This window comes from Chlorocebus sabaeus, chromosome 16 (genome assembly GCF_047675955.1).
Source record: "Chlorocebus sabaeus isolate Y175 chromosome 16, mChlSab1.0.hap1, whole genome shotgun sequence".
In the NCBI taxonomy this organism is placed as follows: Eukaryota; Metazoa; Chordata; class Mammalia; order Primates; family Cercopithecidae; genus Chlorocebus; species Chlorocebus sabaeus.
This window is the reverse complement of record NC_132919.1, coordinates 14,124,758-14,140,966: the sequence shown is the minus strand read 5'-3', so window position 1 is coordinate 14,140,966 and position 16,209 is coordinate 14,124,758. Positions and strand designations below refer to the sequence as shown.

The 16,209-nt window shown below is 49.6% G+C and overlaps 1 protein-coding gene across 1 annotated transcript in view; it reads right to left on the bottom strand.

Annotated features, from left to right (window-relative positions):
- LOC103242418 (heparan sulfate glucosamine 3-O-sulfotransferase 3B1) overlaps positions 1-15,879 on the bottom strand; it is a 48,607-nt gene extending 32,728 nt beyond the window's left edge. Inside the window, exon 1 of the mRNA XM_008010432.3 lies at positions 14,838-15,879. Within this exon, the coding sequence (XP_008008623.1) occupies positions 14,838-15,391 (554 nt within the window). The 5' untranslated portion in view covers positions 15,392-15,879. The remainder of the gene's footprint in view (positions 1-14,837) is intronic.
- Between the last annotated feature and the right edge of the window lie 330 nt (positions 15,880-16,209).

The window sequence follows — 16,209 nt, the reverse complement described above, 5'->3', positions numbered from 1 at the left end:
CCCAAGAGGAGTTACACAGTGCCAGGCAGGCTGAGAAAAAGCTTCACCTTTTCCAACACCATCAAACATCTTGCTCCATAAACACCACCGACACAGAACACTTACCTTTGAAAACAGACATAAGCTGCTTGGGGGAAAGCTGAACCTGCAATTAGCCTGCTTACGGAATAACAGCAAGCGGAGGCCTACCAAAGGAGCTTTCTGCAAGACCCGACTTGAAATCCTAATCAGCAAGTCTGTTCCCCTGGCCTCGGTCTCAGCCTCAGCCACTTTTTATCCAGGGTCCTTGATTCACTGCAACTCCACTTCTTGCTCTTTATTCTTTTTGCAGCAATCATCTGGGGTCCGGGGAGGGTGCAGACACATTAGGTTTGAGATGACATCACAGTGGGAGATGTGCAGGAGAGGAAGAACTCAAGCTATAGGAATAGGAAGCCTGCTGCAAGGGGTAAAGGCGGACGGAGAGAGAGCGGGAGCACAGGATTAGGGTCAGACTCTTAGAACTGCAAGAAACTTCAGAGACCTGTTTGGCCAGTATGGCCCAAATTGGCACCTGGATGGACACAACGTCTCAGGATGCTGGTAGGTATGAATGAAAGAAGGGTTCTGTACTCATGGGGGAAGTGCTAGGTGAAACAAACATTTATTTACTTTAATTTATAAATAATTTTTTTTTGTTTTTAGCTGCAGTATTTATCAGGGCCTTTAATATGCTAACATGGAACTCTTTTTTTTTTTCTATACTCTAACTATTAAACAATCTTTTTTTTTTTTTTTTAATGGAATCTTGCTCTTGTTGCCCAGGCTGGAATGCAATGGTGTGATCTCAGTTCACTGCCACCTCCACCTCCCAGGTTCAAGTGATTCTCCTACTCCAGCCTCCCGAGTAGCTGAGATTACAGATTGCAGGCACCCACTACCACATCTGGCTAATTTTTTGTATTTTTAGCAGAGACGGGATTTCACCATGTTGGTCAGGCTGGTCTCGAACTCCTGACCTCAGGTGATCCACCTACCTCGGCCTCCCAAAGTGCTGGGATTACAGGCATGAGCCACGGCACCCAGAAGAACTTTCTCTTCACTCAAAGAAGCGTGGAACAGTGCATCTCAAAGTGTGACCTGCAAGACTACCCACAAATTGTCCTGGAGGAGATACACGCAAAACCTGAGAGGAAGCATTTAAAACTATTATAAGTAATTTGAAATTGCGACAGCATCCAAGGTCATATGATCAGTGAACTCACTGGCCAGTGTGCGTGTTGCTAATTGTATGGCAGGAGGCACACGGCATACTCTGTGTGCTTGTCGCATGTCACAGGACAACAAATTGAGCCACAGTGGATTGGGGGAAAACGTGGTCCTACAGCAGAGTTGGCTGAGAACTGGTTTAGGAAACGCTGCTGGTTCCAATTTCTATGGTACACATCGGGTATGCTGCTGACACCAGAATAACTGGGTGACCTGACTAGGTCACATCACAATGTATCCACAGCAAAAGGCTGACCTTAAGACTCACCAACTGGGGAACCCAACAAAAGAAAAGTCAGTTAGGGAACTAAAAAGGTAAAAAATAGGAGAAATATGTCACTGAAAATGATTTCATCATCACGGTGATTCTGATTTTAATGGGCAGCCAGCTAAGCAGACCTCCACACATCCTCTCCTGGGATCCCTATGAAGGTGTAAAATGAAAAAGTCAAATAGATAAAAGCTCCTGCCCAACTCTCACAAGAATGCCCGTGATGAACTGGATTGAGGACATTTAATCCTGAAATGTACATACCTGAAAAAAGTGGGAAAACCGTTTCCAGCTCCCCACTCTGGTAACAAACGAGAGAAGCTGCCCAAGTGTGAGACAGGAAGGGGCAGGGAGGGCAGAATGTGGGAAGGAGAGAAGATTCCCCCATCTAAAAGCCCAGGGGCTCACCAGGTCCAGCCATTTGTTGCCATGAGAAAGGCAGACATGGTACTGTCCCATCCTTTACAAAAGCAGCAAGAAATCGGGATTTGTATGTGAAATCTCCCAGCCTGTCAACATAGGCAATACATGTGCATGTTTTAAAACTCCATGAATGGCCGGGCGCGGTGGCTCACGCCTGTAATCCCAACACTTTGGGAGGCCGAGGATGGCGGATCAGGAGGCCAGGAGATCAAGACCATCCTGGCTAACACGGTGAAACCTCGTCTCTATAAAAATACAAAAACTTAGCTGGGGGTGGTGGCGGGCGCCTGTAGTCCCAGCTATCGGGAGGCTGAGGCAGGAGAATGGCGTGAACCCAGGAGGCGGAGCTTGCAGTGAGCCGAGATCGCACCACTGCACCCCAGCCTGGGCGGCAGAGCAAGACTCTGTCTCAAAAAAAAAAAAACACAAAAACCCATGAACATTCACTGTTAAGCTTCATTGATATTAGGTTCAACAACAGGCAAAACTAACTGGTGGTGGTAGAAGGTGAGATAGTGGTTGTTCTTGGGATGGGGACAGTAACCAGAAGGGCATACAGAGGTAGCTTTGGGGGTTCTTGAACTGACACTTCTTGGCGCTTGTTACCAACAACATACTTGTATGTTTGCCTTGTGAAAAGTCATCAGGTCGTGCACTTCTGATTTTTATACTTTTCGATAAGTATGTAAATAAAAATTTAAATAAGAAACCCAGGCCTGGCAGGGTGGCGCACGCCTGTAATCCCAGCACTTTGGGAGGCCAAGGCGGGTGCATCACCTGAGGTCGGGAGTTCAAGACCAGCCTGACCAACATGGAGAAACCCCGTCTCTACTCATAATACAAAATTAGCCAGGCCTGGTGGCTCATGCCTGTAATCCCAGTTACTCCGGAGGCTGAGGCAGGAGAATCGCTTGAACTCGGGAGGCAGAGGTTGCAGTGAGCCGAGATTGCGCCATTGCACTCCAGCCAGGGCCACAAGAGCAAAACTCTGTATCAAAAAAGCAAAACAAAACAAAAAAAGAAACCCAAACCCCACAGATTTATAAACAATGTAATGTCTGAGATTTCTTTCAAATAATACTGAAAAGAGATAACACAGCACTTCCTTAGAAATAATGGAGGGGGCCAGGCGCGGTGGCTCATGCCTATAATTGCAACACTTTGTGAGGCCAAGGTGGGTGGATCACCTGAGGTCAAGAGTTCGAGACCAGCCTGGGCAACATGGTGAAACCCCGCCTCTACTAAAAATACAAAGTTAGTCGGGTGTGGTAGCGTATGCCTGTAATCCCAGCTACTTGGGAGGCTGAGGCAAGAGAATCGCTTGAACCTGGGAGGCGGAGGTTGCAGTGAGCTGAGATCACATCATTGCATTCCAGCCTGGGCAACAAGAGTGAAACTCCATCTCAAAAAAAAAAAAAAAGAAAAGAAATGAAGAGGGGAAGTCTTGGGGAAGGTATAAAATAAAGCCATGTCGAGAAGTGGTTAAGAGAGTGGTGTTCATATGCAGGCTGCCATCTCTCTGAGGTTTCTCCTTTTGTGTAGGGAGAGCTAAATTAACTGGTGCTTCAAAGAAGAGGATGTCCTGCAGAGAAACAATGCACACAAGCCGTCTTGGCACAGGTAAGGGTGGTGACTAGCAGAGCTAGCAGCTGCAGAGTAAGTAAGGGCCAAGTTCTCTGTGGAGTGCATGAAGTTGGGATGGGCCGGATCAGCTTTATATAAGACATTTTTGGCCAGGGGCAGTGGCTCACGCCTGTTATCCCAACACTTTGAGAGGACAAGGCGGGCGGATTACAAGGTCACGAGTTCGAGACCAGGCTGGCCAAACATGGTGAAAGCCCGTCTCTACTGAAAAAAAAAAAAAAATACAATAATTAGCTGGGTGTGGTGGACCGCGCCTGTAATCCCAGCTACTCAGGAGGCTGAGGCAGGAGAATTGCTTGAACCCAGGAGGCGGAGGTTGCAGTGAGCCGAGATCATGCCACTGCACTCCAGCCTGGTTGAAAGAGCAAGACTCTGTCTCGGGAAAAAAAAAAAAGACATTTTCATGCACACTTGCTGGTGACTGTACAAAACCCAGTGTCTCCACGGGTGGGGCGTTCACGGTGCTGGACAATATAGCTCAGAAGCAATGGGCCCCAGAGTGTAAAATATTGGAGGAGGGGTGTCAGTGTGATCCCAAGAACTGAGAATCCGAGTGGCGTGGTCGTGGGGGGCAGCACAAAGGGCAGGTGGGAGAGAAGGGATGAGTTGGTAGAGGAGGGGACGGGAGCAGGCCTCAGTCAGAGAAGGGGAGTCAAATGCACACATGTTGGGGCAAGGGCTACAAGGGATGGCAGGAAAGTGCTGGGTTGACACACGGATGGCGTGGTTGAAGACTGCGACCATCAACATGGGCATCACAGCAACAGAGACAGGCTACGAACCAGTGTGGGGAGTAAAAGAGAATAGGGACAGAAAAATGGATGAAAAAACAGAACCTTGCAAATGCTTTTAAGTGGAAAACTCTACATCTTTGGGAGGAAAGAAACAACAGAAGAGACGACTTAAACTGGTCCAGAAGGAACATGGCATTGAATTGCAGCCAGGTAGACAGCCTCCAAGTTGTGGAGTTTGAAAGGCCCTCAGGGAGTCATTCCCTTCTTCCTTAGGTCCAAGAGGTAGAGCCACCTACAGATACAGCTGTATGACCTTAGGCAATCTCTGTGAGTTTCCGTTTCCTCCCTTGGAAAATAACGGAAATCACACAGGAAGCATCACTGTTAAGATTAAGTAAGCGCCTGGCCCACTCGCCTGCACACAGCAAGTTTTTGCATACTGAGGCTAAGACATATTTTTTTTTTTCCTTTTCTTAAATCACACAGTCGCTGACTTTCTGGCCCCTTCTTACCTCCTTAGCCCTCTTTGGAAAGCTACTGGAAAAGTAAAATGCAAAAATCACATTTTAAAATTCGTACTACCTTATCTCATGCTTCTGCTTCCTCCTTAAATGGTTTTCAGATTTACCAGTAATTTAGTAGGACTAATGATTTCAAAAATAAAAATAAAAAATCAGGCTTAAATTGCCTGCAGATCTCCTCGAGCCGGTAGATGTCAGTCCACTGACTAAAACAGGTTTCTCAGGGACAAGTTCATGGCTCCTGTACTTCCTCAGTGCTTTAAGTGCTGCCTTGCTCTAGATAAGAGCAAGCGCTCCCATGGGATTTTTGAGGCAGTAAAACTACCCTGAATGCTACTACAATGTGGGATACAGGTCATTACGCATTTGTCCAAACCCATGCAATGTACAACACCAACAGTGAGCCTTAACGTAAACTGCGGACCCTGAGTGATGATGTGTCAAATGCGGGTTCATCAGTTGTAACAAATGTACCAGTCTGGTAGAGGATGTTGATAGTGGGAGGCTGTGTGTGTGTAGGAGTGATGGGTATTTGGGAAATCTGTGTACTTTATTAAATTTTGCTGTGAACCTAAAATGGCTCTAAAAATATGGTCTGGGTCTGGCGTGGTGGCTCACACCTGTAATTCCAGCACTTTGGGAGGTTGAGAAGGGCAAACTGCTTGAGTCTAGGAGTTTGAGACCAGTCTGGGCTAGCATAGTGAGATTTCATCTCTACACATTTTTTTTTTAAATTAGCCAGGCATGGTGGTGTGCACCTGTAGTACCTGCTACACCAGAGACTGAGGTGGGAGAATCGCTTGAGCCGGTGAGGTAGAGGTTGTCCCACTGCACTCCAGCCTAGGTGACAGAACAAGACCCCGTCTTTAAAAAAAAAAAAAAAAAAAGGTATATTTTTTAAAAAGTGCTCAATAAATCCTTGTTAGATGAGTGAAAAAGTAAGTAAACACGATTTACACGAATGTATTATTCATTGACTATAGAAAAGGATTTTAAATGGTCATCTTTGGCTTCCTCCATTAATAAGTATTTTAAATCAATGATAAGGTAATGATCACTGCCTTTCTCTCTTTACCCCATTACTTCCCACACTCATCCACCCACACACTTGGGGATCTTCCATGGGAACAGGATGTTTACTGCTTTGTGTATCTGTGTCAACTGGCAGCACTAGCATATGCTAAGTGCCCGGAGGCAGACTGGAACAATCAGAGAAGAGGGCACCAGGGACCAGCCCGACCGCACATCAAGAGGAAGGGCTGGACCCAGCCAGGAGAGTTTCCTGTGCACAAGGCCAGGACGGGCAGGGAGAGGCTGCTCAGCTAGGAAACAGCACCAGGAGCTATCTGGAAGAGAATTACTGGTCTCTAATTGTGTGCTCTGTGTGTCTCTCCCCAGGGAAACTGTACTTTTTTAGTGGAAGTAAGAACGGAATTTTGTATTTCTTCAACATCTCATGCAACAATATTCAACGTCTTATGTGCACTTCCCGACGTGCCCTTTCCATAGGCCTTTAGAAACGTGAGGATAAAGGTTGCCTTTTTCAAATCCACAGGAGTTCTCGGCACCAAGGAGGAAGCCTATCCGCAAAGGCTAGGGCTGGGGCGTTTGTGGGCTGAGTCCACCTCGGGCAGCACTAGAAATGGGTGGGCTTATCAGTGCCCACGAGGAGAGATCCCCTCTCCCCTCTGAGGCTGTCCAGGAGAGCCTTCCTTCCCCTCCTTTGGGTAGGAGCGGCTGCAGGGCCCTGTGCACAGGGCTTAGGGTTAGGAGGACCAGCCTTACATGAGTGAGCAGCGGGGAAGGTGCTGGGGAGAGGGCGGACCACTCGGTTTGAGTCCAGGTGAGATTCAGGAATCGGAGGGGGCTTGAGACTTACTGGCCTTTTCCTTTTCCTCCTCTCCTCTCCATCCCAGTCCTTCCCACTGTCTTCATCCAGTCACTTAATGGGCCAAATTATGGAAATCAAGGTATTCTATGTTATCTCCTGAATCTGCGGAATCGCCTTACAGGCACCCATTATAAAAGTGGGTGGAAAGAGGATTATCCATTTCTTTCCCCCAAATAGAAAAGGGGGCGGGGAAAGGGAGAAACGAAACGCGTGCTCTTTGCAAACTGACTCCACTAAATTCACTTTCTTGCCAGCGACCCCTCCCGCTTCCCAGATCCAAAATAAGGTCGGAAAAAGCCGAAGTGTCCTCTCTGGCTGTAAAGAATCCACTAGGGCCCACGTCCTGCCAGCGAGGGCTGCCTAAGGCGAGGCGGTCTCCCTGCAGGACTCGGGAGCCGAACATTCGGAGAACAGACATCTCCGCTCCAGAAAACAGAAGAATTTGTGCAGGAGGGTGCAGACAGGACAAAGAGAGAGGAACCAAAGGAAGAGAGTACAACAGATCAGCTGATAGGCTCGACTTGGAAAGCGAAGGCAGCTCAGGACCAAATCAGCGGCACGGAGTCGAAGCTGAGCAGCGGAACAGCCAGGCCAACACCGGCGGGGGCGGGGCGCGCCCGCTCAGCCCGCCTCTCTGGGCGGGGTTCTCCTCTCAGGCGGAACCCCATTGGTCTCTCCGCAGCCCCTCCACCCAATCAGCGCGAAGACGGGTCCCGCCGGCACCGCCCACCTCGGGTGCCGGCAGCTCAGCCAGGCTCAGCCCAACAGGTGAGGCCGGACGGCGGGGCTGGTCACGTGGCCACGGCCGACTACCCGGCCGGCAGAGGGGCGGGGGAGGCGGCCCCAGTCTCGGCTGCCAGCCCTGCCCCCGCACTGGGAAGCTCCGCCATCTGTCTCCGGCTCAGCGGCTCCCGGGCCAGAGGCGGCGATCCCGCGCGACACCAGGGCCTCGCCGATTGATGCCCGAGGCCGGGCGACTCGGAGCCATTTTCCCTGCCCGTGGCAGCGCCCCCGGCCACCCTTCCACAACGCAATGTCCAAGCCAACGCCCCCCTTGCTCCCGAAAGGAGCGGACACGTGGCAACGTCGTGGGCCGCTGGGGCCCTGCTGGACACTTCCGTCCCCAGACCTGAAAAGGGGGGGCGGCTCTCCCCCCAGGTCCATTCATTAAATCACGAGTGGGATTCTCACTGCTCTTCCCAATGTTTCTTTCACTCTCCATTTGCTTCTCAAACCTCACGTTGCCCAGAACCATCTTTCAGCATTTTATGGGTTTCTAAGCAAGGGTAACAGTGTTAAGTAGTGTGGGGCAAAAAACTTGGGAGAAAACAGGGATTCTGAATCCTACGTGTAAGGTGCTTCACGGACACACATGGAATCGTTCACATTCTAGGCAATGGTGTTTAAAACAGTGACCCCTTGGCGAGAGAGTCTGGGCCGAAACACAATCAACTTGATGTTAAACCAGAGTCTTATTTTTTCACATTTGCCATATTTAGAACAAAAATATCTTATTCCAACAATGTATGGTGGGTGTACTTTTTTTTGCTGTCCAGAAAATATAAACTCCTCTCGGACAGTACTCTTCAACCAGCTCTAAATCTAAAGATACGCACTCATAATTTTTACAAACAGCAATCTTTGGGAGGCAAAACCTGTGCAGTACCACTTTGCTATTTAAACATGTTTCATCCATGACACAGTGAAGTACATTTTCTGAATGAGCCAGTAAAAATATATTTTTGATATTTTTCAGGTTACAGAAATGTGTGTGAAGTTTGTATTTAAAAGAACTTATAAAGGAAATTTATATTACTTTTATCTATGTACAAATAAAATTAATGGTGGGTTTTATTAGCATTAGCAGTATTTTAACACATAGCCTCTTGGCTGCCATAAAAATTATTTATTATCATTTTATTAAGATGGTAATTGCTTCTCACATCCTAAACTTTTCCCCAAATCTCTTGACAAGAAAAATCAGAAATAAAAATCAGCATGCACGAACATCAGTTTTATTTGATGTTAGTTTTATTTTGGCATAGTTTGAGAGAAACTCGAGAGTTCCAACAAGGTAATGTTTTAAATATATAAAAAGTTTCATGCTCTACTTACAATTAGTTTTCAAAGATATCAGTATCTCATTTCTTTTCGGTCATGGTAAATGTTTTCATTCGAGGTAGGCAGCATATTGTTTTCATTACCCTTTAAAATATGCCACATACTTGGGGGACTCATTTTGCTGGAATTCCTGACTGTCCCAACAGCCTAGGATTGAAATTTCTCTTACTGTCTGAAATCATCGACTGTTAAATGAGAGAGGTAGCGCCCTATTTGGAAACTAACTCTATTCACAGCAAAAGAAATGCTCATTATGCCCTGCCTTTAGAGTAGGCATTTTGTGTTTCTGTCAATCAACTTAATTTCCATGTTCATAGAGTGAGAACATAAAGTATTCAAAAAACTACTGACATAGAAACCAGTCGGCAAGCAGCCTGAGTCACGTATTTCAGTTCTGAAGCTTTAAATAAATGCCACCTCCCTGATTCATAAAACGAGCTGACGGGTGAGTTTGTCTTTTTAAAAATTCCTGGTGTGCTTTTAATTATAAATAATTTTAGCGATTCAAGGAGTCATTTCATATAACCAGAAAACCTTATTCCTACAACATATTATAAACCAAAAGATAAATTAGCATACATATGTGGGATGAGGTTATGTGACATTGACTTTTCAAAATATTAAAAAGTTTTTTTTTTTTTTTCAGACTAAAACATCAAACTAGAAACTCAGAAGCTGTGACAGGTCATTTTAAAGTTTCAAGCAATACAACTTTAGCTGGAAAACTATCTTTCACAAATACTAGTCTGTGCTAAATTATAAATTTTCAATTATCGGATTCCATTAAAAATCATAATCTAGTTTAGCCAACATGTAATTCCTATTTGTAGTATTCTATTTTGATAAATATTTTTGAAGACATGTACTGCAACCTAATTTTTAGAGACCTGTTCAATAATAACATATCATTTGGAAGATAATAAGTGTAATCTAATTCATGTATTTTAGCATCATATTTATCTAAAACAAATGGGTTGCTATTAAATTTTGACTATTTTATTAACTCAGAGCATCTGGGAAAACACTTATGATTAGGTTAATTTATGTTATATTTTCCCTTCAACTTGTAGAAGATTAATCAACCATTTTATGGTCTAATTTAGGTGCCTAATTAAAAACAGAGTTCAACACATGCTCCACTGTCTTGCTAATAAATCTTGACAGCTTTGTAACATGACGGTTTGTATTTCAAATTGTTGCATACAAATGTAGATTTTTTTTTTTTTTATCTTCACCCAGCATCTTGGAAGTGAGTTACATACTTGGTTTAAACTCTGGGACTGAGAGAGTGCAATTACTTCAAAATGGATTATCCCCAATCAGATCTTATCTTAAATTTCCCTCAGTGAAGACAGAAACATTCTTTGCTACCAGGTTTTCTGAAGTAGACTAGAAAAATAGGGGGCAGTTTTGTTTTCTCAGCATTTGTTACATTGGAAATGTAGGGAATATTGCTATTTTCAGCTATTAGCCTTCAAGAGAGAGATTTCTGAAGTTACAGAGTTTTCTATTTTCATTCTAAACAAATCTGCTGAAAGTGTTAGCTGTAATTGTCTGCTGATTAATCAGTACAAGTTAATTACGGACTTGATTTGGGGGCACTCTTTTTTATGAACAAATTAATTCCAAGAAGTTCTGGAACATGTCATTTAACCCCACAACCTCCCAGGCTTAAAAAGGGCAAATGGCAGAAGATAAATCTCAAGAGGGACACTATGTTTTCTCTGTCCGGACGCTTGAGGGATTTTTTGTCATTTTAGTGACTCCCTTGATTCTAACTGTCCTTTGCAGAAAAATGAAACTGACACAGTGGTGTGATTATCCTCACTCTAGTTATTAACCAATGTTAGATGTAGTAACTAGGCTGTTTGGGGGCTGATATTGTTTTCAAGTGAATGACAAAATCTGCAGTCTGCACTGAGACCACTAAAGGCATGTCAGGAAGCTGTCAAACTCTTCTAAGGCAAACTCAGTTTTGGACCCATACTCTATGATAAATATCCCGCTTCGATCACTTAAGCGAGGAAGCGTGATCCAGAATGATCCAGAATGTTCTCTGAAGCAGAACTGCCTGAGTTGGTACATTAGCTTTGGTTCTTCCCAGCTGTGAGATCTTGGGCAGATTGCTTAACCTCTCTGTGCCTGTGTTTCCTCATCTGTAAAAGTACCTACTTCACAGAACTGCAATGAGGATTAAATTTGCTAATCCTGTAAAACTTGAAACAGTGCCTGGCACATAGGGAAAACATTCGGTAAGTGTTAGCTACCACCATTATTATGCCACACACACACACACACACACACAATATACTTTGTTTAATGCTGGCCAGAGCATTAAAGTGTCAGCTTATTTTGTATAATCCAGAATGGGAAAGGGAGGCAGAGGTGGTAGAGGGAGTTTCTGCCGCTGTACAGTCTAAGGCATATTTTTGTATAACAAGCAATAATTACTCAATATTTCGCTAACTTAATTCCCAAACGGAGGTCATTAAAATTTCAGAATATTTACCAACACTTCAGTAAAATCACAAAGTGAAACTTTAAAAGTTACAGATTTATTTTTTTGACCATTCAAAGTTTAAATGAACATCCCAAGTGTAAATGTACAGGGCAGGTGCTTTCTCCACCTTGGCATATGTGAAATTGTCCTGAAACACAGCCCCATGTTTCCCAAACACTATGGGGTACCCATGGAACAGGAGATAACACCCAGTTTCACCAGCCTGCTTGATGAACCTCTCTGTGGTGCCTGCTAAGTTTGGGAGGCCTGATTCAAGAGGGTTGCATAACGAATTGGAAAAGTCAACCGAGAAGAGTCATCATCGCAGACTAAAACCAACTGCAGTTCCAGGGTGGATGGACAGTCCGTACTAGCACGTTTGATTTTTGCGGGGTCAAGGAGGTAGAAAGGCTCCCACTCTCTGGCCAGTGGCAGGGTCAGCTCTGTGCACCACCTCGGTGGGTTCCATCTCTCAGTGACCCCTCCTGATCAGGCTGATGGTGTCTCCTTTTGCCAAGTGGAAGGAAGAGCAATCAAATTCCGAGATGTCATGCAAATCTGCCAGGCCGTGGGCTACTGGTTAGGCCACTAGCAGGCTGTGTATCAACCGATTAAACCCGTTAACGACTCCCAGACACAGCCACGACCTCGTTCTCTAACAGATTACGATGCTGATCCTCAGACTCAACCATCCGTGCCCATCGTTTTTTGTTCTTAATGCCTTCAAAATGTCTCCCCACTCTCATATTCTCTAGTTTTTGAGGACTTGTTTTAACCAGGTTTCTGAATTACAACTCTCCCTGGTTAATTACTATTTATACTCTTCTCCAATTGGCTGCCTGACTGCAGGGACAGAGCTGAGGTACAATGGCGCACACCTCTGGCAAGGAGCAAAGCTTGGCAGACAGGAGAGAACTCCAACGCGGGCGGAGGGTGCACTCTGCGCACCAGATATCAGGTAAAGCGCTCTGGGTCAGGAGTCTCCTCCTGGCGGCGTGGTCTGTTTAAAGTTAAAAAGGCCGCCTTCGAAATAATTGTGACGTCCATATCTTTGCCCAGACATCCATTCATTATTCTTAAGTAATTAAAAATTTTAAAGTAAACAGATAGCATTTGAAATATTTTTCCCCCTTAGAAAATATCCACCAACCCTGCGGCCGCGCCAGACGGTGCTGGTGCAGTCCAGGAACGCAGTGTTTGGGGCCAGTTGCGGCATTTACAGTGGGCTCCTCCGGCCGCCCGGTCCGCCGGGTCACCGCCCCGGGCCCTGTGCCTCCTGGACCCGGGAGTCCTGCTTGTCAGTTCTGAGAGATGGCTCAGGAGGACGAAGAACCTCCCGCCTCCGGCGGCCCAGTCAAGCCCTTGCGACCCCCTAGGTCCAGCCGCCGTGCGTGGCCGCTCGCAGAGCAGCCCCCCGGGCGCAAGTACCCACCCGAACCTCCCGGGCCGCGCTCTCCGCTGCTGGCGTGCGGCGAGGGTTTCCATGCGACTTCGTTCTTCATTCAGCGTTTTTCAGTCAATCAAAAAGAACGTGGCAGGTGGAGGGCAGCCGCCTAAGAGACTGCGTGAGCCCTCCTGTGGGGATTTCCGTAGCTTGCCCCAGGTGCTTCAAAACCGCCTGACATTAAGGGTTCAGTCCTTTTCCTGCCAGTTCCTCCCAACCCGGCCCCAAGTGTGTCTGATCTCAGAAAATCCTAGGCTGCCTCAGGGCTCTGGCGGGTTCCACCTGGAAGGGCGCTAGTTATAGCCTGCCGCCCGGCCCTGGAATCACCATCCCAGGAGGAGGGGGAGTGGTGGTGGTAGAAGTAATAACAATACAATCGATGACAATAGCTAACAATTGGAGAGGCCCTCACGTGCCTGCGAGGCACCTTACCGTACCAGCGCATTCACTCTTCCCATCCCTGCCCAGAACCTGCATTATTCCCACTGCACAGATGAGAGCATCGAGGTTCACGCAACTAACCAGGACGTGAATCCAGGCGTCGGACTCCAGAGCCCCCATTCTTGTCCACCAGTATCCCGAGAATGGGTCCCAGCCCGGGAACGGTGGGAAGGGTGACTGTCACAGCTGGCTAAACCTCGAGACTTGGGCAACTCCTGACAATAATAAAAAACATTAAGGACAAAGGGGAAGGGGTAGGACGAGGCTGGGAAGGGAGCGGTTTTAATCCGCGGGGTCAGCCCTCTTTTATTCTCCATCCCACCCAGGTCCCGAGAGTGGGGTGGGCACAGGGAGAGGGGGTCAGTTCTCTTCTCCTCTTTTGTTTTCCCAAGTCTCGAGCCTCTGTGAAGCTAATTGGGCCTGGAGGGGTGCCTGAACGTCGTGTTGGCTGGGGTTGCGGGTGGAGACCCCAACGAAAAGGTGGGGGCCGGTACCTGGGCCCCTGGGTGAAGACAGTTACCGGAGGTCGAAATCTAGACCTCCTGCCCACTCGCGCCTTACCCGAAGCTCAGGAAACCGAACAGCTCACCCCAAAGACCAGCAGCTGCGGAAAGCAGTGGGCAGACGTAGTGATTATGACCCGGGGGCCGCTGTCCCTTTGGAACCTGACCCGCAACCCGACTAGAGAACAGAATTTCCGGAAACCGCGACCTCAAAGCAACCCTCATTTCTCAATCAATGGGCCCCCGAATATTCTTTGCCCCGGACGTGTAAAAGCCCCGCGGAGACACGCGTCCTTGCTTTCGCTATCCCAGCACCGAGGCCAGGGAGGCGGAAACGGGCGGCGGTGCCCGGGGGCCCGGACGCTTCAAAGCCGCGCGCCGCTCCAGCCGGTTGCAGTGCGCGCCTTTGCCCGACAGGGACCAGCACAACTCCACGCTCTGCGCGCCGCCCGCCCGCCAGGCGGAGGTGCCGGGCCACCCGCCCAGCTCACCCTCCCGAGCCCAGGCAGCTCGCGAGCGAGGCGGGTCTGACCCCCTTGGGGTTCCGGTAACCAGGCGGACTGTAACAAAAAGTTAACAGACTCTGCAGCCTCGGCGGGACGCCGCGGCCCCCACCCCCTCTCCCCATCTGGGAAGCAGAAGCTGCTCTAGAAGTTCTTTGAGGGCGGAGACCAACCAAAGGGACGCAGAACATTCCCAGCGTCTCGGGCTCCGGGAGGAAAAATTTAAGACTGGTCATAAAATACTATTCGAGTCGGATACCGCCATGGTTGGAGGGTGGCTCGCTTTGCTGAGCGCGGTCTCAGACGCTGCCCTTCTTCTTTGCGGCGAGGTCGCCTGATTAATTCAAGGGCACCATAGACCACTGAGCCGCCAGTGCTCCGCGAGAACTTTCTGGTGTTGTGACGAGAACCGAGCGGAGCGCAACCCTCACCGCACCCAGACAGGATGCGCGGCGCAATCTGCGGTGGTTTCCCTGCCCCGCCCCGGGTGGTCCGAAGCGGTAACACTGCCACTTCCCTATCACGCGCCATGTCTCCCTTCGCTCAGGGTCTGAGTCGACGATGGAGACCCTGCCCCTGACAGGGAAACTCACCGGTACCAAGCGAGGCCCTTGTCGTAGCTGCGATCGAAGAAATGGGGCTCCGCGCCCACGGCGCGCACGTCGGGGTGCACGCGCAGAAACTCCAGCAGCGCCCGCGTGCCGCCCTTCTTCACGCCGATGATGATGGCCTGCGGCAGCTGCTTGCTCCCAGACCCACTGAAGAAGCTGGAGATGGGGCTTGGGGAGTCCGGCACCTCGGGACTCTGCTCCTCAGGGCTCGCAGCGCCCTCGGCCATCACCTTGCCTGAAGCCAGTGGGGTGGCTGGCTGCGTCCGGAACGGCAGCCTGGGGGGCGTCCCGTCCGGAGCTGTGGCCAGGGCTGGCGGGGCGTGTGCGGCGCGAGACCCGGAGCCCAGCAGCAGCAGCCCCGGCGCGGCGGCGCAGGAGCCGGCGCAAGAGTACAGGAACATATAGAGCCAGACGCAGAGCATGGCGAAGAGCAGCGCGAGCTTCCTCCTCACCGGCGGCGGGGGCGGCGGCGGCTGCGGTAGGAGCCGGCCGGGGACATCGAGGCAAGATCTGCCGCCACTCAGGCGCTGCCCCATGCGCTGCCCGCGGGCGCGACCAGGGGCATGGCTCAGCACATGGCGTGGGTCCCGCCAGGCAGTGAGCGCAGAAAGGGTTTCCCGGCCCGCTGGACGCCTGTGTGGCTCGGTTTATTGCCCCCGCGTGCCCGCGGCCGCCGCTGCTGCTGCTGCTCTTCCCCAGGTGGCGGCGGCAGCTGTAGCGGCGGCGGCTCTTGACATATTGCCCGGCAGGAGCTGCAACTGCAACGGAAAGTCGGGACGGCGGTAACTGCTGGCCGAGGGTCTGCTCCTGGGGCGCGACGACGCGCTCGGGGCCTGGAGGACGTTGCACTCCCGCGCCCTGGCCACTCTAGACGGTGCGCCCCGCCGCACGCCGGGGCTGCCTCCTTGCAGTCCTAAGAACTGAGCCTGGAGCAGCCCCGGCACTTCCCCGCAGAGGCTGCGGAGGCGAACTGCGCAGGAAGAGAGCTGGGGACCGAGGTGGAGTGGGCGGTCCCGGCCTTCCAGAGTGACGGGCTGCTCTACCTACCAAAAATCCCGAACGCCATGCAAATACAGGCACTTCGCCGAGCTCTCAGCAGCCAACCCTCTCCCAAGACGTGGGGGTGTGGAAAGGCTTCTGGGCGGTGTAGGGCGGTCGGGGATTGCCATTGGCTGCGGAACAAGGGGCGGGCCCAGAGGGGCGGAGTTAGGGGCTGGTGACAGGAGCAGATGGTGGGAAGAATGCTGCAGTGACCGAGCGCTGTGAGAGGTCCTACCCTACTGAGTGGTGCGTTCCCGCACCCGCATGCATTTCCGCAGTCGCTCCCTAGAAGTCAGCCTTGGCGGTAGTTGCC